General features: G+C 37.9%; 1 protein-coding gene across 3 annotated transcripts; it reads left to right on the forward strand.

The window, feature by feature from the left end:
- Positions 1-3596: 3596 nt before the first annotated feature.
- On the forward strand, positions 3597-26453 carry vsx1 (visual system homeobox 1 homolog, chx10-like). 3 transcript variants are annotated; one of them, XM_067454623.1, is made up of 8 exons: positions 3597-3680; positions 6068-6202; positions 6514-6669; positions 23813-24358; positions 24806-24884; positions 24985-25108; positions 25309-25501; positions 25721-26453. In XM_067454623.1, the coding sequence occupies exons 4-8, from the start codon at positions 23974-23976 to the stop codon at positions 25972-25974; spliced, it is 1035 nt and encodes a 344-aa protein (XP_067310724.1). In that variant the 5' UTR covers positions 3597-3680; positions 6068-6202; positions 6514-6669; positions 23813-23973; the 3' UTR covers positions 25975-26453. The 3 variants fall into 3 exon arrangements, with proteins under 3 accessions (XP_067310724.1, XP_067310726.1, XP_067310725.1); XM_067454625.1 differs by having other exon boundaries at positions 25309-25489; XM_067454624.1 differs by lacking the exons at positions 3597-3680; positions 6068-6202; positions 6514-6669 and having other exon boundaries at positions 23606-24358.
- Positions 26454-27060: the final 607 nt, after the last annotated feature.

Genomic DNA, 27060 nt, shown 5'->3' on the forward strand with positions numbered 1-27060 from the left:
GTAACAGGTAGTTATAAAGTATATATGATGGTCTGACCAATTGAACACCTCTTTCCCTACCAATTCCATGCTTTACAGGGGGGGGGGGGGGGGGGGGGGGGTCAATGCTTCGGTATTAGCAATAAAATGCACCAGGAAGCCAGCGGCAGACAAAGATAAGCGCTAATGCAGCAATCATATGACCTCAACTTTTTTGTAGGCCTGAAGAGTTAGTTTCTAACATTAATTAATCACCCTAATGTCATTCCCAACCCGTAAGACCTTTGTTCATCTTTGGAACACAAATTAAGATTTTTTTTTTTTAAATCTGAGAGCTCTTTGACCCCTCCACACTAAAAAACAACAACAAAAAAACAAAAAAAGTAGAGAAAACTTACAGGTTGCAAGGCAACCAGCTGCAGAACCTTCTCAACTTAGGGTCAATACTCTATCAATACTCAATAGTTGTACAAACTTTGTTTAAATTATCTCAACTTTTTTCATGTTAAATAATTGTATAAACTTTAAAAGCTGAATTTGTCATACAAAACATAAGTTGGATTTTTTACAGTGCATAGACAGCTATTTAATTAATACTTTCAGGTCCAGAAAGGTAAAGACATTTTTTAATAGTCCATGTGACTCCAGTGGTTCAACCTTAATTTTATGAAGCGACAAACACTTTATTCAGCAATCTCTTCTTGCCTGTGCCCGTCTCCTACGCTGTTAAATAATGCAGCACTTCCGAGTTCTACGGCAGAACAGCGACTCACCATTGGCTATGGCTAGCTCCTGAGTCGTGCTCATGTGAATAGTGTCAACAAATGGTAAGCCAGCGTTGACGAAGTGCTTCAAACATGCTGCTCTGTATTTACTACATCAACAGCGTAGGAGACTAGAAGAGATTGTTGAATAAAGGCTTTTTTAGTCTCATCACTTCATAAAATTGAGGTTGAACCACTGGAGTCACATGGACTACTTTAACAATGTCTTTTCTACCTTTTTGGGCCTTAAAAGTCAGAGAGCTGTCGGATTTCATCAAAAATATCTTAATTTGTGTTCCGAATATGAACAAAGTTCGTATGGGTTTGGAACTTCCTGAAGTGGGAGTAATTAAAGGGTTACTTCAGCGATTAAGCTAGGCTTTGTATCAAGAAACCCTGGGGTATATTCAAATGATCGTGCTTCACTCCCCCCATATCCCGCTGAGACGAGAGATTTATGTATTTTATTTCTGGGAAAAATCCTCCGATGAGGCAAATATTGCCATTTTGTGTCATCGGAGGATTTTTGGGGCCAGAGGCTAAATAGAGAGGTTAAAGACTAGCTAAAGGCTGTTTCTGCATGTTTTCAACTCGGCTCGGGCAGCTGCAGGGATTCATGTAAGCGGAGCAAAGTGAGCATTTCAACTTTTCTAATTAATTCCTATGAAAGTTAAGCTTATACTTTGGGAGTGGCCTTGTAGGCAGTGAAGCAAATGCATTGTGGGAGTTGGTGTCTTTCATCCACACGAGCCAAAAATACTATTCGAGCCAAAGTCTAGAATAGCCTGGATGCCAGCCGAATTTAGCCCGGCCCACAACATTTTTAGGTCGGGCAGTTCGGTCTGGCCTCGATCCATAGAGGAGTAATTATCTCCTCACAGAAACTGTTCGGACCAATGAAATCATCAGGGCGGGCTTTAGACGATGATAGACAGATGATCAACAGAAACCATGCACATCATCAAAGGGGCTTGGATTATATTTGTTTGAATCCTAAACGGAGAGCTTGTTTGTATATGCATTCACCTTCACCATTTCTCTCAAAAATGATGATCATGTTGGGTAAGTACTTCTGTGTATCATTAAATTATTTATTTATTTTTTAACACCGGCAAAGATCGTTTATTCCAGCGTGCGTGCAGACAGGGTTGCCAGGTTTTTACGACAAACCCCGCCAACTACTAGTCCAAAACAATAGCTTAAAAAAAAGGTGTTTGGGGGGTAAAATGTGTGTTATTTTGGCAAGGTTGCCTGCTAAAATTCGCACTCATGGGTCTATATATCACATAATAGTCGCTTCAACCCGCGGACATAGAAAACAACTCGCGGGAAAAAACAAGGACTTGGCAACACGGTGCAGTTGAGCTCTGTTGACATTTTGACAATGCGTCGCTTCGTTGCTCTGATTGGTTGTATGTCTATCCAATTGATGTCTTTCCTGGTTCGGTTGAAACACGCCTCATAATCACAGCCCAATGGACAGTTTCAGACTCATATTCTGACTAGAATTGAGTATGACCACGTCAGGCTAAGTCTAGAAGGACCCCGTTTAAAAACAAAGCTTAATGCTAAATCACTGAAGTAACCCTTTAATGACAGAATTTTCTTTTTTGGGTGAACTAACCCTTTAAATAAGGATACCTAACCATATAGCCTGTCACAATGGGTTTTTTTTTTTATATTAAGAGCAACAGGAGGAGATTTCACTGGAAAAGCTGTTTCAATCAGATTTTAGATAAATTCTATTTAGAGCTTGTTAAAGACATTAGTTTAACTGACATTTCCTGCAGTGGAATGAGACCTTCTGTTTTGAATGAAGTTTGCTCTTCCCTGCCAGCCCCCCGCCTTTTTTTTCTCCCAAATCTTTTAAAATAAATTGTATTGCTATTCAAAGTCAATAAATATGAAATAATATCAAGCAGCTCAAAGAGTACTCAACCTCTAAATCTTATAGCCCTCTACCTAAGTCTTTATTCTTTTGTTCAGATGGCTTTGCAACCCTATTGTCATTAACCCTGATTGAGCTCTGAACAGGAACAGTTTAACATCCGGATAACCTTGTCATTTCATTGTTAAGTCCTAACAGGGCTTTATTACAGTAATGAGAGCAAAATCAAATCACTTAATGCGTTACAGAGTGGGGCAGGCTCTCAGCAAGCCAGCCAAATCACTCTTCACATTTGCTTTTAATTTAAGCAATCCAGTAGAAGACTCATTAGTGGGTGAGAAGATTAACTCATAGAGATGTCTGCCTCCTGATGTCTTTCCTGTGACATTTTAATCCGTGTTAACTTGGATTTCTGGCCTGCAATGAGATATAAAAATTAAGTGATATTCCATCAATAAGATACTCTTTATCGTTGCCATTAAATTATATAAATATCTCTGGCATTTCAGCTTTTCGAGCATCTGATGCACCCAGTGAAAGAATATGCTGAGGCACAAGCTTTAGTCTATCAAATGGAAGTGCTCATTTATAGTCAGTTGAAAACATTTTTTTTGAACAAAACTGGCATATTACAGATTGCTGGTGCGTCAGTGTCACATGATCTTTTAAAAATCATAATCAATGTTAAGACAGTTGTACAATGTTCTGAACATTTTTTTGTTTTTGGTGGAAACGATACTTTTTTCCCAGAATGCTTAGATGAACAGAAAGTTGAATGAATAAGCATTTATTTGAAATAACAGTGTAACATTCTTTACTGTCACTTCTGTTCAATTGAGTCCACGTTAAACAAAAAAAAGGTAATTTCTAATTTCAAGGGCTGCAACAACTAGGCCTATTGATCAAATCGAAAATTATTGATTAATAATCAAACGAATTCTATGATCGATTAGTCGTGTCTGCGCGTCGCAGGTTGTCAGGAACCATCATCATTTTCTATAGACAAAAGGCAAATGGAAAATAGTGGAGAGTGAGCTGCTGCGGTAAAGGTAGCCTACATGATCCAAGTTGACCGAAATATGAGAATGTGTTATATTTATAAGCGCTCTTCAAACAAAAGCATAAGCTTTTACTGCGTCGTGCCCGCTTTGACAGATTGACAGAACATGTGCTGTATGCCTCTGCGCCGACACGTGATTTTTTTTCCAAGTGCATAGCTTACATTTTATGGTTGTAGCCTTTTCTGTAAATGTTAGAAAGTTAGAAATGTTAGAAGGAATATTTCCATTTTTGCATATTCTGACACCAAGCAAAGTCTTGCTAAACTTCACAGACTTAATTGAGCGCATCCATGTTAACAGGGACGCTGTAAAATGCAAATAATTCTGACTAAAATGCTCAAATATTTGTTGGAAATTAAGTATAGGTTTAAAAATACACGTTACACAAGTACCGTAATCATATTTATGAGAGCAGTAACTTAGTCGTGTGCTCCTCAAATTGCTTGTGTTAACATTTTGAGCTGTTGTTTATGTTTATCATTCATTCAGTCGTTTTGTATGCCTTAAAATAGTAATCAATTAGTGATTTTTAGGTGTAGAATGTAATATTTGCATCTTAACTCTTTTTTGCTTAATGTACAGCATAGCCTTCATACATTCACTATAGGCCTGGTTTTTTTCATAGGCTTGATATTATACATTGTTTGGAGTACAGAATTAGGCGGGATGTGAAATAACATGATATACAATAATGGATTTAAATAAATTTTTAATGAAAAAAAAAATGTTCATCCAAATAATTTATTAATCAGAAAAACAGATTAATCAATTATCAAAATAAGCATTAGTTGCATTCCTACTAATATCTTTCAAAAACGTTTGAATGGTAGCACAAGAAAACGTTTTGTAAACCACCTAGCCTAAGTGTGCTTCTTTTGTTTTGAAGCCATCTTGCATGGCCTATTTCAGATCAATTATATTTACAGCATAATAAGAATAATTACAGCAGAATGTCCTTCAAGAAAAAAAAAGAAGTCATAAATTGCCTGATCAACATCTCTCTATCCTGGCAGCTGCATAGGATGCCGGCTGCTTGTCATCGAGCATATGTGCAAAATTAGCCACAGAGTGCCTATCTTACCCCAGGGAGGGTGACAGACGGGTCTCTAACGCTGCCATAACTGCATGCCCCACTGCATCCTCATGGCAACCCTGCAGACCGCACTACAGACATGCAGTCTGACCAGTGTCACAACTAGTGCTGCCTCACTGGAAACATGAAGAGGAACCAGATCTATTCTCCCTTCACTTTTACTTCAGATTTTTTCCCCTTAATATTTTAATTAGAGCAGTCACAATTTGGGCACTGACACAAGTGATTAATTTTATGTGTATATTGATTGACTTTGATGCATTTAGCAATTTTGATATTAAATTAATTTTATTCATCAGTGTTATTTCTAAACACTGGTTGTCGGAACTTGAGCTGTGTCCAGAATCGCATACTCTCTTGAGTAGGTATTCATTTTGAATAAGTAATTACTTCATAACCACTAAAAAAAAGTATGTTCTAAATAGTGTGAATATAATCTGGATGTCCATTCACCATATTGTCATTATCATGTGACCTACTAGCGTCAGTTACATCGCTTCTCTGTCATTCACAAATCCACTTCTGTGGCCTCTTGGGATAGTCAAGTGTCCACTGTATCTCGCTTCTCTGAAGTAGTAGGTTTTTGCTTTTTACCTACTGTTTGATGAGTACTTAGAATTCAGACACACTTCTTTTGTAACATAATGTTTTTCGCCTACTAGTAGTGATGCAATTTTGGATGCAGCCATGGTTCATAATGATATACACACTACATAAACACATACACATATAAGCACCTCAAACACACGACAACAGCAACGATTTCGAGTCAGTGATTGAGTGACGGGAGAAGGACCATTTAATGCTAGATTTTTTTTATAACTAATAAAATACTTTGCAGTCTTTATAAGAAAAATATAATATATTTTCACCACAAAAGCAAAATCAGAATATTCTAATTGAATATTAAAATCTTTTATTTGTAAACAGTATATAAAACTATTTTAAGATGTAATTTTTCAACTCTGATCATAAATATAGCAGGAAATAGAGCAACTTTTCCTGCTTCTCCTTGTAATGTTTTCTGCAGACTTCATTTGACCTTGACAAAACAACTTTAAGCCTTCTTGTACAAATTAAGCTAAACAACTAAATGTAGTTTGAAGTCTGTTGAATAAGCAATATGTCTTAATTTTCACCTAAACTTGTGTTTGTTTATTGTACGCTGAACTTTTGATCACTAAATAATTCACTCGTCATCCATTGTGAATCAGTGTTTGCATTTTTAAAACCGATTTTCTTCTTATTTTCCTTTTCCTCCTTTTTTTCAATCTGTTCTTAGCCTCATTTGGCCTAATCCTGCCACCACAGAGGGTGGGGTGGCTGCAACGGGTGAGTGGATGGTGGTAAAGCAGGGTGAGATGGACTCAGAGGGCCGTGGCGACAGGCGCTCTCCAGTGCTTATGGTGGATTATGGGTAATGGCACTTAGCTGAAAAAATGAGCTGAATGTATCATACATGCCCTCATACGTAGAGGTTGTAGTTGGTTTAAATGCAATAATTCACTTGCAACTCACCTTCAGATGAGGTGACCCATAGTTAGATAATATCTATTTTAAAAGTATCATTGCTCTAAGGCCCTTCCATATTCATTCAATGATTTTGGCCTGGATTGAGGTTCTACACCCTCAAAATTCACTTAAGATGCTTAAGTGAATTGAGGGTTTAGAGCCTCAGTCCAGAGTCCAAAATCATTTATTTACCGGTATTTATTTTGTCATTCTTAGAGAAAAGATGCTTTTGTATGAGAATGAGGTGGATGGGATGGCCTTGGGGAAAGGGAAGCCTGTGCACTCATGGAAGCCCACTGTGACAGATTGGAGCCAGATTGGGAGATGTTCTGACAAGGGATAGGAACTTGCAAGGCTGTCTCACTCCTCAAGGTTAGTTATTGAATGTTAGCACATGACATCTGCCACTCAGCACCAAACGCCAGAGGGTTTAGGGCACTTCATCAAGTGCCATGTTCCCCTGATGAATGGAGTTAATGTGAATGTGTTTAATTTAACTCTACTTTCATTTTATTTTATTATTTGAAAAAATATATTATCTATTTATAAATATAAATAGGAAAATATATTTCTTCATTCTCCGTATGAGATTAAAATATTTACATAGTTTGTGGATGTTGGAAATATAATCACATTGTTGCGAGAAAAGATACTTGCAGATATAAGTTTGTAATCCATGTTCTAGATTGCTCTTTCCTTTCCCCTTCACCCAGATATGAACCATATGCCTCATAACATATGTGATTATTTTTTTAAGATGGACGACATAAAAAAGGACAATAGTCGCTCTTTTAATAATCCCTTCGTCCAATTTAATATCACAACTATTATTCAAATCAAAGGCAGATTTTGTTTTCATTGTTCTTTTATAATACTCTTATGATTTCTCCGTATCACTTTCAGAAAAGTCCTCTGCCAGTTAAAGCTAAACCCCTCCTCTCCTCCCAATCGAGGACAGGGGTGCGCTGGGTCAGATTAAGTTCAGCTTTTCAAAATTTCTAATATGCCAAAAAAGTGTACCCGTACTATTTCAGTCTACATCTATCTTCGCTATCTTTAGTTCATCTGGTCTTGCATTGCAAAATGTGAAGCCATATACCAAAAGTCTTTTTGTTTCAAGTTTATGCCTCTAAAATATACAAAATACTGTTACTCTTGAAGAGCAAAAGTATGTTTATTTGAGAAATGTATAAAGTTTATGTGTATATTAAGTATATATGCAAGTACCTTTGAATAATTACTCAAAATTGTCCACTGTACCACTCAAAAGTTTGCATTTATTTGTTACAAATATACAGTAAAAAGCAAAACTATTGTGAAATATTATTACAAATTTAAATAACTATATTCTATTCTAATATATTTTTAAAATGTAATTTATGATGGCAAAGCAGAATTTTCAGCATCAATACTCCAGTCTTCAGTCACATGATCATTCAGAAATCATGATGATGATTTGGTGCCAAAGTTTTTTTATTATAATCTATTGAGAACAGTTGTGCTGCTTAATATTTATATGAAACACAATAATTTTTTTCAGGATTCATTGATGAATACAAAGTTTAAAAAAAAGCATTTATTTGAAATGGAAATATTATTTTGTAACATTATAAATCTACTCTCTCTCTTTTGTGTCTTTCTTGAATAAAAGTTTTTTTTTCTTCTAGCATATGAATGAAAGATTTGTCTTCACTTGGTGTAAGGATACGTAAGGAATACTGTTGATATTAAATACTGTTGAATACTGAGTTGATATACATTTTTTTTTGAGTTGATGTTATGATTTTAGAGATAGTTGACACAGAAGCTCTTTTTATGCCTCATTTAGAGTGCATTGGCTCTTTTTCTCCATGGTGCGGCACAGTGACGGTTGGTTGTCTGGACAGCACAATGTGTCCCTCATCACGGCCTCATGATGAGTCCCTAGCTTATAATTGACCTGATTCCTTCTAATTAGCACACTTTAAGGAAGTGGGGAAAGAAAAGAGAAAGAAAAGAAAGAGAGAGCGAGATAGAAGTGGGGGGAGAGGGAAGGAGTGTGTGAAAGAAAAAGAGAGTGATCACTGTCTAATAGGTTAAGTGAGTCAGACAGGCCTGTGATGGCGTGTGAATAGTGTCTTTGTTAGCATGGCTAACTGAACAGGACGTACAAAGGTCATTAGTAGACTGGCTTACTCGTTGCACAAACCAGTGCTCAACTGGTAGTTATGACATCCTAATTCCTACTGTTTCCATTATCTCTTCCCTGCTGTCGTACCTTTTCTTGTTTTCCTCCCATACACATCCAGCTTTTTCTACTTTTTTCTGTCTTGGACTTGCATTCTTGTGCATTTTAATTGTTATTAACTTAAAATATTTAAGTAGGCTAACTCAAGTCTAATACATTTCACTTAAAATTATCATGTAATATCAACTTATATTTTTAGCAGTGGAAAAGTGGCTAGCTTTATTCAATAAATGCTAACTTACCAATTGGTAACAATGCTTTGATAGCATCAGCAGAGCATAACAGTTGTTGAATGAGTACTGCATTCATTGTACAGCAGAACATTTGACATACCTGTTATCAAATTAAGCTCATGCTCAACTTGTTACCATGATTGGTTACCATCATCCACTTCATCCGCAATCAATCAACCCATCTGACCTGGGTAAGTATCAAACTCTGCTCTCCTCCTTCTCAAATGATGTCCATGCGGCTAGATCCTCATATTTCCACAAGTTTTCACCTCCACACACATGATTTCAGATCAGCCACATCCACAGCCAAACATATTCTCACCTCCCTCTACATTCACTGAGGCAGAATAATCTAAACTTCTCCTCTCCAGCCATCCCACTACCTGCCCTCTTGATCCCCCTCACACTTTCTACAAGCATCTCCCATACACACCTACCAACACTCACACACACCATCAGCACATCTCTGCACCAGCATCTTCCCTACCACATTTAAGGGACGGGTAACCCCACTACCTAAAAAAACCCCAAATTAGACACATCCCTGTAGATAACTACAGACCTGTTTCTCTCCTGCCATACATAGCGAAAACACTCAAACTTAGCTGTTTTCCACCAGGTTTCCTCTCACAGTTTAATCAGGACGTTAACCAGTCAGGTTTTTAAAAAGGGCCACTCAACAGAGACTGCATTATTGTCGGACACTGAAGCTCTGCGGGTGGCAAAAACTGCTTCCAAATCATCAGTCCTCATCCTCCTCAATCTATCTGCTGCTTTTGACACTGTGAATCATCAGATTCTTCTGCCCACCTCCTTAACACTGGGCATCACAGAGTCCTATCTCACAGGTAGGTATTTTAAGGTTGCCTGGAGAGGGGAGGTATCCAAAGCACATCAACTGACCACGGGCGTTCCTCAGGGCTCATTGCTTGGACCTCCTCTTCTCTATTTACACTACATCAATGGGATCCATCATACAGGCACATGGCCTCTCATACCATTGCTATGCTGATGACACACAGCTCTACCTCTCATTTAAACCAGATGATCCCATAGTACATGCACAAATCTCAAGCTGTCTGGCGGATATCTCGGCATGGATGAAAGAACATCACCTGCAGATCAACTTGGCAAAGACTGATTTTCTCGTCTTCCCTGCTAATCCAACCCTACAACACGATTTTACCATCCAGTTAGGTTCATCTTTGATTACCAATTCAGGGTCGGTCAGAAATATTGGAGTAATCTTTGATGGCCAGCTGTCCTTTAAAGACCACATTTCTTGTTCAAGCCTTGGTCATTTCTAGGCTTGACTACTGCAATGCGCTTCTGGCTGGACTTCCATTGTGTGCAATCAAAATGCTTCAAATGATTCAGAACGCTGCGGCACGTCTTGTCTTCAACAAGCCCAAAAGGGCACATGTCACACCCCTCTTCATCTCTGCACTGGCTACCACTCATTGCCCGCATCAAATTCAAAGCTTTGACTCTTGCTTATGGATCCACCACAAGCTCAGCCGCATACTTTGACTCGTTCCTATGAGTCTACATCCCTGCCAGAAGCCTTCGCTCAGCTAAGGAGCGGAGGCTTGTGGTACCATCACAGAGAGGAATGAAATCCCTCTCCAGAACTTTTTCATTCACTGTTCCCGGTTGGTGGAATGATCTTTCTACCTCCATCTGCATGGCAGAATCATTGACTTCATTCAAAAGGCAGGTAAAAATTCAACACAACAACAACAACAAAACATTTTAGCATTTAATCTCCCTTTCAAGTGCCATGGCAAAGCATGGTGGCAAATAGAAATCCCAGCCCAGTTTCAGATAAATTTAAGTTTGTCTAAATGAAAAGAAACTCAAAACAATGAAACAATGCAGATTACTTCAGGTGTGTAATTTTTGTTTTATTTAAGTTTACCCTACTCAAACCAATGAATTATTTTGAACATTAGGGTTAACAGGGAATTAACAACTAAACTTTGACTTTTATCTTTATATTTTCCAATAACAATTTTTTTCCCTGCAAATACTGATTATTGCAAACAGCCTATCATCCCTAAATACACTACAGTTCAAAATGTTCTGGTCAGCATTATCAAAAGTTCCATAGCCTTATATCGTTGCCTTATAATGACTTTGCAGGCAGCGTTTGCGCAGGAAGGTACCTCACAGACTTCTGAGGATCATTTATGATCTACAGCAAAATAGAGAGAGAGAGCTTTGGTGAGAACTAAACAAATATTTAATTGCTAAAGTAGTAATTTCTTGCATAAAATTACATCAGAAGGGGAAAACTTTGGTCAAAAACGTACATTTACACAAACTGACCACCATCCACAACTTTCAGATGGCATTTTTCTTTTTCTAGCTTATCTGTCACCAAATGGAGCAGATAGAATTATGGGATATAAAATGTATCGAATGATACATCTATGCTGCCTTCAAAAATGGATCCGGTGAAGGTATCTCAGGAGACGGTATCATAAGTGAAGATGACTGGATTTGGATGTGCCTTGTTCTCCGCAGGCATAATTTTGGTTTTCAGATGCAAACTCAGTGTTGTTAGGTCCTTTTTGTTTGTAGTTTCTTCAGTAAATAAATAAATTCTTCAATAGGGTATAGTTAAACTGCAATGAACCATTTTCAATTAAGATTAGTTTGTAGCTTAATTAAAGGCTAAAGCAAGTTGCAATACTTACTATAAAAAATGCAGACATTGGCCCTCATTTATCAAAAGTGCGTACACCAAATTTCCAGCGTACACCTTGCGTACACCCAAACCCACGGTGACTTTGAGATTTATTAATATGGACGTTGGCGTACGGCACGCTCAAATCCTACGCCAGCTCAGGAGGTGGTGTACGCACGTTTGAGTTAGTGGGAAAATGCGCAGAAAAGCAATTCCTAACACCACAAAACGCACTGACAAGATATGCTATATTATGACCCACTGTTAAAAACCACAACAACAACATTTAGTGTTTATTTTTGTGCAACATGAACGTCAATGTTTCATTTGTGTGACTTTACCAAGTGTTTGATCTGTAGGCATATGTATTCCTCCAGTCGCGAGCCTGTGCGCTTTATCTGACGGTTCAGGCCCGCCTGGCCCGACAGCTGCGCACGGACTTTGACTAAAATAATTCAGACTGACAAAATAATAAAAATGGCCTTCTTCTTTTAAATAATAATAAAATCAATAAAAACGGCATTCTTCTTCTAAATAACAAGCGTCATTAAGAATAATAATCATAATAAGAAGAAGAATCTTACAAATGGTCATGTAATTATTAATGTGAATGAATGGTAGGCTACTCCACATCACATCATCATCACTATTGTACACCCCAATACATGTGCCGTGATACGAAATTAAATGCTAATTGTTTCAAAACGTGCTGTAAAATAATGCATTGTGATGGTAATTTATCATCCAAACAGCCATTTAAACTGCTGGAGTGCGCTTCTCAACCTCCACACTAACAGTAGCTACTCGTAATTTGGTCCATATTTTGTTTTTGTGAGCGCCTTTAATCCCACTCTTTAAACTCCCAAATAAAACAATTTCGGGTTTTTTTCCACTTCCCTGGTGATGGTCTCGATGGGCGCGTCTCAATCATCTCAATAGTTCAGTAGTCAGAGCACTGATCAGGGAGTCAGCCCGTTGACTTATGTCCTAATCAGTGCCCTGACTAGTGGACTAGTCAGATGATTGAGCGCGCCCGATCTCCACGTCGGAGAAGTTTCGTTTCTTTGCCGTCTTCTGTTTGTCCATGGCGTAAAATGAGGGCGTGCGGGAGGCAGAGACTTGAATATATAGGGGCGTGTTATTCTAATGACGATCGTTTTCAGCCGCGGGATTTATCAAGGGCAAGTATTGCGTACACCTGAATTGCAGAGGTGCGCACAGTTTCATAAATCAGGCGGTGAGAGGAGTGTAAGCATAATCTTACGCCAACATATACACCCGTTTCTACGCAAGATTGATAAATGAGGGCCATTGTGTCAAACCACTAGCCTGACAAGCCAGACCCACATCAAGATGTTTGGTCTGGAAACTCACCATTGACAGGGCTCAATCCCAGGGGCGGGATAAACGGTTGTCTTTCAAACTCCCTCTGCATGCGATAGGATAGTGCTACAACCAACCAGAGCAACGAAGGTGAAGCAGAGCTCGTTGATAGATTAAACATTTGCTGTATCCGGTCTGCCAAACTCTGAACACATCTTTCCTTTTTAAGAATGACTTCAGTGCCGTTCTTTGTTCTTTTCTAAGCGAAAAGCTTAACTCCATGTCTTCCAGAGTCGCGGTCAAAGCTGATTCGAATGACCGCCATTCGCCAGCTTCTGTGTTGACTAGAAGCACACAAGCGTAACTCAGCGTCATTATGTTAAGCCCCGTCCACCGACTCTATACGCGATGTGATTGGCCCGTCAAGAGCTTTGTGTTTACAGCTCAGAAGGGTATTGAGAGTTGCTAGACGACACTCGCGGGAAGATTAGATTCGCTGCCGCTAGGGTGCGTCTAGATTTCTAGGCTATCAAACCACTATTTCAGCCTTTATTTGGTGAATATAAATATTTGCAGAAAACAAGCTTCCCATTATTGATTGTGTGCATTCATTATATCAGGTCACAAAGCTTTGCTAATCATGTGTGACTCAGGATGACCCAGGCTGTGATGGGCAAAAGTGTTGAAGACGGGTTACTTAAGCAATGCACCACAGGATCAAAGATGCAATCAGAACTACTCCTTGATCAACCCTTGAGTCTGACTTATCATGTTTTAATATGCTGCAAAAAATGTATATATTTGTCATATACTGATAATTCAAATATTATATATATACAGGTCCTTCTAAAAAAAATAGCATATGTGATAAAAGTTCATTATTTTCCATAATGTAATGATAAAAATTAAACTTTCATATATTTTAGATTCATTGCACACCAACTGAAATATTTCAGGTCTTTTATTGTTTTAATACTGATGATTTTGGCATACAGCTCATGAAAACCCAAAATTCCTAACTCAAAAAATTAGCATGTTTCATCCGACCAATAAAAGAAAAGTGTTTTTAATGCAAAAAAAAGTCAACCTTCAAATAATTATGTTCAGTTATGCACTCAATACTTGGTCGGGAATCCTTTTGCAGAAATGACTGCTTCAGTGCGGCGTGGCATGAGGGAATCAGCCTGTGGCACTGCTGAGGTGTTATGGAGGCCCAGGATGCTTCGATAGCGGCCATAAGCTCATCCAGAGTGTTGGGTCTTGCGTCTCTCAACTTTCTCTTCACAATATCCCACAGATTCTCTATGGGGTTCAGGTCAGGAGAGTTGGCAGGCCAATTGAGCAAAGTTATACCATGGTCAGTAAACCATTTACCAGTGGTTTTGGCACAGTGGCACTGTGAGCAGGTGCCAGGTCGTGCTGAAAAATGAAATCTTCATCTCCATAAAGCTTTTCAGCAGATGGAAGCATGAAGTGCTCCAAAATCTCCTGATAGCTAGCTGCATTGACCTTGCCCTTGATAAAACACAGTGGACCAACACCAGCACCAGACCATCACTGACTGTGGGTACTTGACACTGGACTTCAGGCATTTTGGCATTTCCTTCTCCCCAGTCTTCCTCCAGACTCTGGCACCTTGATATTCCCGAATGACATGCAAAATTTGCTTTCATCCGAAAAAAGTACTTTGAACCACTGAGCAACAGTCCAGTGCTGCTTCTCTGTAGCCCTAAGTGGCTTGACCTGGGGAATGCGGCACCTGTAGCCCATTTCCTGCACACGCCTGTGCACGGTGGCTCTGGATGTTTCTACTCCAGACTCAGTCCACTGCTTCCGCAGGTCCCCCAAGGTCTGGAATCGGTCCTTCTCCACAATCTTCCTCAGGGTCCGGTCACCTCTTCTCATTGTGCAGCGTTTTTTGTCACACTTTTTCCTTCCCACAGACTTCCCACTGAGGTGCCTTGATACAGCACTCTGGGAACAGCCTATTCATTCATAAATGTCTTTCTGTGTCTTACCCTCTCGCTTGAGGGTGTCAATGATGGCCTTCTGGACAGGGTTGGGTCGGCAGTCTTACCCATAATTTCGGTTTTGAGTAATGAACCAGGCTGGGAGTTTTTAAAAGCCTCAGGAATCTTTTGCAGGTGTTTAGAGTTAATTAGTTGATACAGATGATTAGGTTAATAGCTCGTTTAGAGAACCTTTTCATGATATGCTAATTTTTTGAGATAGGAATTTTGGGTTTTCATGAGCTGTATGCCAAAATCATCAGTATTAAAACAAAAGACCTGAAATATTTCAGTTGGTGTGCAATGAATCTAAAATATATGAAAGTTTAATTTTTATCATTACATTATGGAAAATAATGAACTTTATCACATATGCAGATTTTTTTGAGAAGGACCTGTATATGTATATGTATATATATATATATATATATATATATATATATATATATATATATATATATATATATATATATATATATATATATATATAATATATACACACAGAAGAAAAGTTACAGGTCATACACGTTTGGAACAATATCATAAGATAATGATGCGCCTTGTTTGAATCTAGCTTTGTTCAGATGGCACGTGGCTTATTTGCATATTGCACATAATTACAATGGAAGGCTAATAGAGGACTAACAATGTTTATAAAATGTCCCTGACCCTATGCATCCTTCAGTAATCTTTAATCCTGAACTGTTACGCATAACGGCAAGTGCATTTACATTGTTTATGTTTGTGACAGATTTATAACGTGTCTTGCGTGCTGTGTGGCGTGGCCTCACTTTGGATGTGAGATTACCACAAGACTATAAAGCTCTAAGAAGACCAAAACCCCAGACTCACAGACATCAGAGATCATTAGTGGCCTTGACTAATTTACACAACTTTAATCCCACGACTACCCGTTGTTTACATCACTGAATTAGGTTAATCTACAAGGAGGGCTATTTGCATAAATGTGCATTTTTGAATAATTAGTGGGCCAGAGGCAGTGAATGGGGTGTGATCGGCAGGGGGGTGACGCGTGGCCAGACTATTGTTGCCCCTTTATCAAGCATAAACAATGGACCAGCTAAACAATTAAAAAACAAACTCAATCGGGTCTGGTGTTTATAGGGCATTGTTGAAGATGACCCAGGACATAATCACTGTCTGGATATAGAATTATAGCAATTACTGCTATCGTTTACAATGTGCCACACAAACATGCAAGATCCAAATTATGAAACAGTTCCTTTTCCATCTGCTAAATTGCCTAAAAGCTTTTGTTGATGCTGTTGATGGATATTTTAATAAATGTAATTATAAATTATCTTGCTAGTCCAAACAGAAATTTAAATTCTGTCATTATTTGCTCACCCTTGAGTCGTTCCAAACCTGTATGATTTTCTTTCTTCTGTCCAACATACTTTTAAAAAAACATGCTTGTCCATGTGTCCAAGGAACAGGGACCTGTGAAGAATGAAACATAAAATAATAAAAAAGGACGGGGAACAAAACCTCAGTAGTCCTCAGATGGCATGTTCGTTACATGTTAGAAAAATTATGTTGTAGACAAAACTTCTGACTGAATGAACTGCATTCATATGGGAGTAAAGTGCAGGGGATCTGTTACTACAACTTAAATGGTAAGTTCACACAAAAATGAGTTTTATGTCATTAATGACTCACCCTAATGTCGTTCCACACCCGTAAGACCTCTGTTCATCTTCGGAATTCAATTTAAGATATTTTATATTTAGTCTGAGGGCGGATGCAAGTGTATGTACACTATACTGTCCATGTCCATGAAAGGGAATAAAAACATAATCAAAGTAGTCCATATGTGACATCAGTGGGTTAATTAGAATCTCTTGAAGCATCGAATACATTTTGGTCCAAAAATCACAAAAACTGCAACTTTGTTCAGCATTGTCTTCCCTGTTTGTTTTCAATCCTCAAATAAAGATTAGAACAGTTATGACTCAGATTCTAATTAACCAACTGATACCACATATGGACTACTTTGATGATGTTTTTTATTCCCTTTCTGGACATCGACAGAATAGTGTGCATACACTCTCGGACTAAATATAAAATATCTTAAACTTTGTTCCGGAGATGAACGGAGGTCTTACAGGTGTGGAACGACATTAGGGTGAGTCATTAATTACATAAATGTCATTTTTGGGTGAACTAACCCTTTAAATAAATGCATAGTTGCAAGTTAAAAATTCCAATTTATTGTTTTAATTAATCCTTTTAAGTTACAAACATTAGTTTGTAGAGTTCTGTTGACATAATGTTGATTGTTACATCAACTTAATATTGTCTGTAATTTAAACTCAAATTTCTGTGTTAAATGGCTTTTTTATAGCCTTGATGCCAGCCGAACTTAGCCCCGCCCACAACATTTTTAGGTCCGGCTGTTCGGTCTGGCCTCGATCCATAGAGGAGTGATTATGCCCGAACAGAAACTGTTTGAACCAATGAAATCACCAGGGATGGCTTTAGACGATGACGGACAAGATGATTAACAGTAACGTAATCATGCACGTCATTGATTATATTTGTTCGAATCCTAAACGGAGAGCTTGTTTGTATATGCATTCACCTTCACCATTTCTCTCAAAAATGATGATCATGTTGGGTAAGTACTCTGCGTATCATTCAATTATTTTATTTTTTTACAATACCAGCAAAGACCGTTTATTCCAGTGCGCGTGCAGACAGGGTTGCCAAGTTTTTACAACAAAACCCACCAACTACTAGCCCAAAACAATAGCTTAAAAAAAAGGTGTTTGGGGGGTAAAATGTGTGTTATTTTGGATAGGTTGCCTTGCTAAATTCTCATTCATGGGTCTATATATCACATAATAGTCGCTTCAACCCGCGAACATAGAAAATAACCAGCAGGAAAAACGAGGACTTGGCAACACGGTTAGCTCTGTTGACATTTGACAATGCGTCGCTTCGTTGCTCTGATTGGTTGTATGTCTATCCAATTGAGGTCTTTCCTGGTTTCGGTTGAAACACACCCCATAATCACAGCCCAATGGAGCAGTTTCAGACTCATATTCTGACTAGAACTGAGTATGACCACATCAGGCTAGCTTTTTTAATTAGGTCATAGTAACTTCATGAAATTGTCTTGATAACTTCTGAAATCATGCAGTGGATTTCTAGTTTCCAGCATGCTTTGCATAGGACTTGATAAGGAGAATAAATGTTTACATTAAGGGCCCTATCATACACCTAGTGCAATGCAAAGACAGGTGCGATGCAAGTGTTTTTTGCTAGTTTTAGCCCGACACAGTTCTTTTCACGTTAGCACGTTAACTAGCAAATGCGTTTACTAGCAAATGCACTCATGCCCATCTGTTCGCTCATGGGCGTGCTGGTCTTAAAATGAGGTGTTCAGGCATATTGTTGGCACATTGCTATTTTGAGGCAACTGAAAACGAGTATTTTTTTGTGTTATTTAAAGGGCTCTTTAGTAATATGCCAGGTTCACACTCTGCTTATTACACACACAGTGATGCACAACAGCACACAAACATTTTTAAATGTTAAAAATAAAACAATTCCTCTATAAGGAAACGTTCAGTCTTTCCGTTCGTAAATTCCATGATGTAAATAGCGAATCTGCCATAGTGTTTAAAAGCAACTGGCTTTTAAAGGGAATGGGAGATGAGAGACTGATTGGTTAATGGTAGACCCTTGACTCATGACATTTAGACCATGATCCTGGCACGCTGATCGATTTTTCGGAGGATTCGGGGACACCCCACTAGTATTTTTTAGTGAAGGGAAAGACCTGTTAGTGCTGTTATGTTTGACATTTAACATTTTTGTGGTTAGCACTGTGCTGAAGAGCAGATACACACTACATTGACTATAAGCAATCATTGTGCTAATGCCAGTGACAAGTAATATCCTGCTTATTAATTATACATGTTAAATAAGTTATGTTAGCAAGTGCTATGGTAGCTGTTCATTTGAACTGAAATAGATAAGATTGATTGGTTCCAGGGCTACAACTCTTGTTGGACCAACTTTTTTTTTGTAACTGATGCACTGTTGTGTAAAAAAAAAAATGTGTTGCTTGTATAGCGGTAAGCCAAATACTGAATGTTAACATGATTAAAAAGACAGTTTTTAATGATATCAAATCTATTAATTAGCATGAGTTATTTTTACGCCTCCACCTGCAGTCCCATTGTTGAACTAGCGTGGATCAAGTGACAGGGGTATGACTGATTTCGGGAAACAATTGTGACTAGCTAGTTAATTTCTACAACAATGCATGATGGTTAAACAATGAGTTATGTTGTTGTACAGAAGGATAGTTTTAAAAGGATAGTTCACCAAAAATAATAATTTGCTCACCCTTGTGTTGTTCCAACCATGTACGCATTTCTTTCTTCTGTGGAACAAACTAAACAGGCACTTAATAGTTTATAAAACAGTTTACTAAAACCCTAAAGTCTGCAGCTTGCTCTAAAACAAGTTCCAAGACATTACTAACCCACGTTGTATTATTCTCCGTGCAGCATGGGTGCACAAAAATCCATTTTAAAGCAGCATCTCAGCTTAATTTGGAGTGTCTTCCCAAGGGGCAGATTCACAACATAAGTGATTCACAGCTCTAACTGACTGGCCAATTTCTCTTTGCTTTTGTGTGTAACTGATCAGATGACCTCTGATATCCTTCTGTCCGCATGTGAATATGAGTGTGTGGGTGCGGAAGGTTTTTAATTAACCCGGCTCTCTTAGTCCCAGGTGGGCTCTTCCGCCCTTTTGTACTTATTCCCCAGAGATGGAGAAAACCGCGTCCCAACGCCTCACACGCTCTCAGCACACGTCCTCACACAATGTGTCTATTTGAGAGTGTGGGTGTGCTCTTTTTTTGGTGCCCTTTTTTTGCTCTCAGTGGTTGGTAACAGATTGTAAATGTGTTTGTCTAACACATTTAACAGTGATCAACAAGTCATCAAGTATTCAGTACCCCACAACCCGGTCTCATGTATTAACATGTAGGCTAATACAGATCTAAAGTGAGATCACCTAAAAATTCTGTCATCATTTACTAACCCTCATGTTGTTCTAAACCTGTATGACAGCTTTTATTCCTGTGGAATTAAAATAAATATTTTGAAAATATAAATATTTCGTTTTTTGGTGATTAGTGTTCAATGATGTTTAAATATCTTTTGGGTTCTGCAGGGTGGAAAGTCAACACGAAGGTAAGTCAATTAATGATGGCTGAATGTTTTAATTAAACCTGGACTTTTGTGGACTTTTTTCACCTGTATAGAGATTTTATATTTCTGAACTTTCGAAAGATCCAATGGAAATAAACGTCAGAGTAAATGTAGGGATAGTGAGGCAACAAAAGGCAAACCAATTTTGAAAACAGAGAAAATGAATTACTAAACCTCATAGATTTGTGTGTCAACAGATAAGCTGCCGCCAGAGCTAAGAATGCAAAAACCTAATCTCAACATAAATTATTTACCACTCGAGGATGAATACTTCACTGGTGTGATTACAATTCACGGCATTAATGTGGCATACGTTCCAAAAAAGCTTACAAAATATTACCCCGTCAAAAAGCAAATCGGTTGCGCTCAGCAAGTTCGAAATTTTGTGCACAAATGCTGTTAAGCCTGTTTTCCTCTAATACAGCAAAATGATTATCTGGCTGGTCTCCCTTTGCATGTTTGAAAGCAGCCGAATGGACATCTGCATCGGTTTTTCATTATTGTTATATAAAAGATTATATAGGGTTGGGATGAGGGCATTTCATTTTGCTTACAATTAATATACGCTTTATTTTGTCCTGATTTGGGACAAATAGGATGCAGGGATGCTTGTTTGCTATTTCAGGATGAAGCTTATGTTCAACAGACAGCAGCTGACCTTGACGGTGCAGCTTTCTTCTGACTGAATTTCTTAGACTACCAAGTTATCCTCGCGACGCATTTGTGGAACATTAAACGTTATCTGGGGGGATCATCCAGTGTTGTTGAAAAGCAGTGAGCGATGGGAAGTCGCTGTGATGTGCTCAGTTTAAATGGTGGTGTGTTGTGATGATTACAAATCAGCTGGGATCTTAATAGATAGTGAAACATCTGGAGATCTAAGGGCCCAGATGTTTGCACAACAAACGCATAAGGCCTCCGACCCTTAAGCACAGACACGCACAGCTACCCGGATTGAGGTTTAGATTTGAACATCTGCCCGATGTTGTAAAGTGACAAAAGCGACCAGGGGAATCCATGATTACGTTTTTGAGGGATCTCGTTCCCTCAAAGCCATTAAAGATACGTTTGACGGTTGTGTGGTTTCTTATTATAAGCTAAAACATTTGTTCTCCAACCTTTTTGACTTATAAAATCTAAAAGTTGCCCGTCATATATCACATTTAAAGTCTGCATGAAGTCCATGCTGGCAGCCAGTGGACAGTTTCTCGGAGGTGGGTGATGCTTGCGCGTGCGGGGCTCCAGTGGCGGGATCCTGCTCAGAATTAGGGCACGTGGCATGTCTATTAGTCAAACGACCTCCATGTGCCGTGCGCCACGGCCAGAGGAAATTAGAGCAAAGAGCGATTTTTTGATGTTACGCTCTTTAAGAGATTAATAATCTTGGCGGTGGAGAATCGGTTGGAAATCTTCTCTGGAAAATAATGAGCGGAGAAACATTTACTGATTAGTTTAATCCAGGATTATCCTATCTGATGACACCATGAAACCCAGCCTTGTAATCTGGCCCTTAAAATAACATAATTTATTTCCTCGCTTTACAGCGAGCGCAGTTTAAGCGTGTTGTTCGATTCAGTTATTTAGCGCCATTAATTGTAAGGGTTTGTTTTATCTGTCCGTTTCCATTGAGTTGTTTGTTTCAGATTGCTTAGAAACAAACAACAGAAGGACCAAAAATCAACGGTCAGGTTTTGGGTTTAGCGTGTTCTCTGAAGTGAATTGTTCTCAGAATTATTTAACGAAAAGTGTTAATTGACTATTTTGCTTGACAATTTCAAACGCTGTTTATGCAATGTTAAAATGCAAAAATGTTTGTAGGGTATTGTAGGCTATTAGTAATGTAACGTTAGGCTATTACTGATATAACCAACAGGCTAAATAAATAAATGAAAAAGATTTGCGAAATCATCCTTGAATTGTCGTGATGGCAATTTTCGTTATTTTATAATGTGTGAAATAATTTCTACAAACAAACTAACATTTTGGAATGTTGTTGATCTAAGAAATAATAAGATTAAATAATAAATTATTCGTCATGTGTTCGTAATTCCTTGTAGCCAGTTCTTATAAAGTTAAAGGCTAGGCTACAACACGGCTAGCCTATATAGCATATATTAATAATAGCCTAATTATTTAATAATATTATGATATGCTAAATTATTTTTCTTTGATAGGCTATTGTTGCTGTTGCACTATAGTCTATTAAATAATAATAATAATAATAATAATAATAATAATAATAATAATAATAATAATAACAATGTAGGCTAATAGCCAGAGATTATTCTCCAGCATGATCACTAATGATCTCTCGTATGATCGCATTGAGTTTTAGTTAACGTTGTTTTATGAGGATTACTGCAGCAGCTCTCTTAAATGCCAGTTAAAATACTGGAGGTCGTCCTGGTGGAAACGGGCCCTAAAAGCAGATTTTGCAGAGTCGAGCTCTTTATATGACAGATTAATGTTGTAAACGAATTTAATGGACTTCATTTAATTATCTTGTGTAAGACGATTTCTCTAATTGCTTCTTTTTGAAACAGACTGGCTGAGATGTTGCATGCTGTTATTGAAACATCTGGGATGGCCTGTGCTGCATCAGCTCGACCTGACAGCAGCATTACCGTAACTTTGACCCCATTCCCCAAAAATCTCACCTAGCCTACTGACAGGGAGCTTCGTTTTTCTTCATTGCTGACGCAATAATTCAATGAACGAAATAAAGCAGATTCTGTGATCACACATAGCCTAATTACTTTTAAATAAAATATATAAATGCACATTAGAACTTGTTTTTAGATGTTGTTTTAATCTTGTATAACTAAATATAATTAAAATTGATCCATTAATATTGATTCACTGATTCATATTGGCCTAGTTTAATTGAATAATGATCAAAATAGTAATAATAATGCTTTATTATTATTAGGCTATTATTCAACAAAAAATCTTGGTAATGTTGCCATTTTTGTTATTGTTAGTCTGAGGCATATTCTTTTGGAAAGTATGATTCCTTGGATTCGTTGCATATGGCGAATGCAGTGTGGGGACAAATAGGATGAGAACATTTTATTTCAACAAAAAAAAATACTTAACATGGTTTAAACTTAAAAAGTTTTAAGACAGTTATATGCTAGGCTACTAGCTACTATTATAAGAGAGAGTTATAAGATATTAAATAGTCAAATAAGTATGGTTAGGCTTTCTGAGTAATATTAATTAACAACTTAGCTTATAGGCTATAGTTAGATACCATTAGGTTTTGGTTTACGTTTAGAATTTGTAATTATGCATAGGTTACTTTAGGCTTTATATTAATAGGCTATGTAATATGTTATTAGCCTATTAATAGGCCTATGTGCAACTAGTCACCTTAAAATAAAATGTTGCCTTTTTTATTTATTAGCATAGGTTTTTTTCTGTCACCAAAGTAATTTAGCAATTATTAGCAATTATTTGAAATTAGATAACGATTATCGAACGATAAATAAACCACTAGACTGGCTATAACATCTCTAAATTTTACTAAATTGTAGGCTATAGTTCTACTAAAATTATGAATATTGTTCTAGTTTCTCATTTTTTTTTATAATTTTACTTTCTGATTCCATCTGAAATGCCATATATTTAACAGTCAAATTCAATAACAAGAGGCTGCGCACATGAGTGAAATCTTCCATTTAAAGGGAAAAACTACTTAGGACCAATTCAGAGAGCGGAGGAAAATCCTTATCGGATTAAAGGGAAAATTGGTGGCAATTAATCCTTTGTGATTGAAAAAGGGAAACGCCTCCTCGTGGAAGACATATCTGACGTTGGATCTGATTGGACAGTGCGATGATCTGCTGGATTGCACAGAAGGATAAATTGTCCCGCCAGAGCGCTTAACTGTCCCACTAGCCTGACCTCCGCAGAGAGAAAGTGAGTTAAACAAACTGCCACCATGACAGGAAGAGAAGACGCTATAGACGAAAAACCTAAGGTTAAACTGTATCCCTCATTCGGAATCGACAAATCACGCCTCAATGGTTCTGGATTTAGGTCCAAAGGTTTCGCAATCACAGACCTGCTCGGTCTGGAGTCGGAGCTTCAGCCGCATCAGTCCGGTCCTGGCGCAGGGGTGAATGGAGAGGGACAGAGCGCGGCGGTCGGAGGATTTGCCTTCCCGGGAGGCTCTTTGCCGCTCGGCTTGGGTTTTCTCTGTAGTTTGGCAGCACAACAACCTCCCGGGGCTCCGTGTTTTCTCCCGAGCCACATCCCGCTCCTGCAGTCACGGACAGAGAACCACTTTATGCAGAATATGGAACAGCAACGGGACGCCTATTCCGGTACAAATCACTTTATTTGTTTATGAATGAGCCGAAGAGCTGTTCACAGAAGCTGGTGCTGAAACCAGCATTTTTTTTTCTGGCAATGGAAACTTCTTGATTAACAAATAATTTTGTTTACTAATTTGATAAAATAAATAAATGTATAATTTATATATATATATATATATATATATATATATATATATATATATATATATATATATATATATTGAAAACTAAACCTTTAACAGAATTCTGCTTGATATAACTCTTTAAAACTTATTTTGTTGATACATTTAGTCAGCTTGATTCAATCATATATATTTTTTTTATTTGAATAAAACCTATTAAAACACATTTGAACTTTTTAAAATGTATTTATTTGATGCATCTTTGTCTGCACTTTGCCCAACACATGTTTCTATGTTTATTTATTTTAATAACAAAAAGCTGATTTATTTACAGATGATGATTGTCTTTCTGGAGATCACAATGATGGAAAAAACTCAGGGAATTCTCAAAAGAGGAAGAAGCGAAGGCACAGGTATGTAATGAAATGAAATGTTACATTGATTAAACATTAATTCTGTAAGGATCTGGTGTTTCAGTGTTTCAACCACACATTTTTGTTTTGATTTTTTTAGGACAGTTTTCACCTCACATCAGCTTGAGGAGCTGGAGAAAGCCTTCCATGAAGCGCACTATCCAGATGTTTATGCAAGAGAAATGCTGGCCATGAAGACTGAGCTACCAGAGGACAGGATACAGGTAGATGATTTTCACAATTTTTAACAGTCATTCTCTCTCTCTCTCTCTCTCTCTCTCTCTCTCTCTCTCTCTCTCTCTCTCTCTCTCTCTCTCTCTCTCTCTCTCTCTCTCTCTCTCTCTCCCTCTCCCTCTCTCTCCCTCTCCCTCTCCCTCTCCCTCTCTCTCTATAATAGCTAATGCCCTAATTTGTTTTTACCCAGGTATGGTTTCAAAACCGCCGTGCTAAGTGGAGGAAAAGGGAGAAGTGCTGGGGCCGCAGCAGTGTCATGGCGGAATACGGGCTGTACGGTGCCATGGTCCGACACTCCATCCCACTTCCAGAATCCATCATCAACTCCGCCAAGAATGGAATGATGGGCTCATGCGCTCCCTGGCTTCTAGGTGAGCCAGCAGGTGGTTTTCCTATTTAGTACTCAAAGACTCAAATATGTATTTGATCACTTGAATACATAGCTGAGGTGTCTTGTGAATGTCTGTCTGATGTTGTATTTACTTGAATGTATAGACTTAAATACATAGACAGGCCCTTGGCCTGACCTCTTGTAATTGTAATTTAACTAAGCGCTATAAATAAGATACATTTTTAATTGTTTCTGCATTTTATTCTTTTAGGAATGCATAAAAAGTCTCTGGAAATAGCGAAAAAACCTCCCGGCACACCTGAATCGACACACTCAGATTCGTACTCAGAAGAACACAAGGGGAAAGACAGCGACATGACATGGTCAAGCGGAGGCAATGGAGCGGACGACTCAGAGGACATGGCAATAGACTTGTCCAGCACTTCCAAACAAGAAAGTAAAAGCACTTTGAAAAGATCACCGCCTCGCACAGAAGACAGCAGCGATTCTGAAAACGAGAGTTAAATATGCAAATGAATATGGACAATTTTGAAGAGCACAGACAAGGACTATCAGTTTACAATATTTCACCTTTTGGCAATGGTTTTGTTTGTCAGCATTCCTGTATTTTTTTTGTTTTTGTTTGTTTGTTTATCAAATATTTGATTACTAGAGACTGTTTTATTCTGAATAATTTTATCTTTGATGTGTAAAAATGATTAATGTAAAAAGTGTTAAATTACATGTGTATGTTACGTTCAAGGGCATTATTCATAACTTCATTACGTTTATTTCTTTTTCTGTAAAAAAAAACTCAGTCGCCTCAGGGTGACCACTTGTTCAGCATTACTATTGTGAATGTCATAATATTTCCCTGTTGTAATATGGCATGTGTCCGGGGAACAGAAAGTTCCCAGAAAGGATTCTAAAGCACTTTACCTGCTGTGATGATGAATGTTTTGCATCGATCAGTGTCATCAACAGAGCAATACCAGCAAAAACAAATCCACACCACGACAAAAAAATTAAACATTTTATGCTTTTGATTCCTGCTTTCTGTTTCTTTAATGGTTTGGTAGACCAAAAATAAAAAATGTTACACTGAATTACCTTGATTTGCCATTGGAAGGTATAAAGAAGGCTTCCAGTATGGACGCTGCTGACCCATTAGATGGTCTGTTAAACCCCTACCATCTGGGGGGAAAAATATGAAGGTACATTTAAGCCAAACAACAACTAGGTTAAGCAGTTTGTTTCCCAGAAACTGTCAGACTATTCAACCACACAATCATCTTTAATTTCTTTCAGCCTGCTTTTATGAGCTTTGTCCAGTTTTATTTAAACACACACATAAGGCTCTACACCACTACAGATGTGTTAAATGCACCTGTGCAAGAACATCACCTTGCAACAGAAGTGCAAATCCACTTCAATAAAATCATGTTAATTTTTTTAAAATATTTTTTTTTAATAATCTCTGAGGACCGATTTCACAGACATGGAAACTGATAAACACATTTTGTTATATTATCAAATGTAGTTTATCATTCATTACAAATATCATGTCATTATCCAATTGTTTAATGTAAAGGCTTAGCTCTATCATAATCA

The sequence above is a fragment of the Pseudorasbora parva genome, chromosome 10 (assembly GCF_024679245.1).
Source record: "Pseudorasbora parva isolate DD20220531a chromosome 10, ASM2467924v1, whole genome shotgun sequence".
NCBI classification, from domain to species: domain Eukaryota; kingdom Metazoa; phylum Chordata; class Actinopteri; order Cypriniformes; family Gobionidae; genus Pseudorasbora; species Pseudorasbora parva.

What these genes read in the sequence shown, in the direction of transcription:
- vsx1 (XM_067454623.1), top strand. Translation starts at nt 23,974, where the DNA reads ATGACAGGAAGAGAAGACGCTATAGACGAAAAACCTAAGGTTAAACTG. An exon ending in GCAACGGGACGCCTATTCCG is followed by an intron (nt 24,359 to 24,805) that starts GTACAAATCACT and finishes ATTTATTTACAG; the next exon opens with ATGATGATTGTCTTTCTGGA. An exon ending in AGGAAGAAGCGAAGGCACAG is followed by an intron (nt 24,885 to 24,984) that starts GTATGTAATGAA and finishes TGATTTTTTTAG; the next exon opens with GACAGTTTTCACCTCACATC.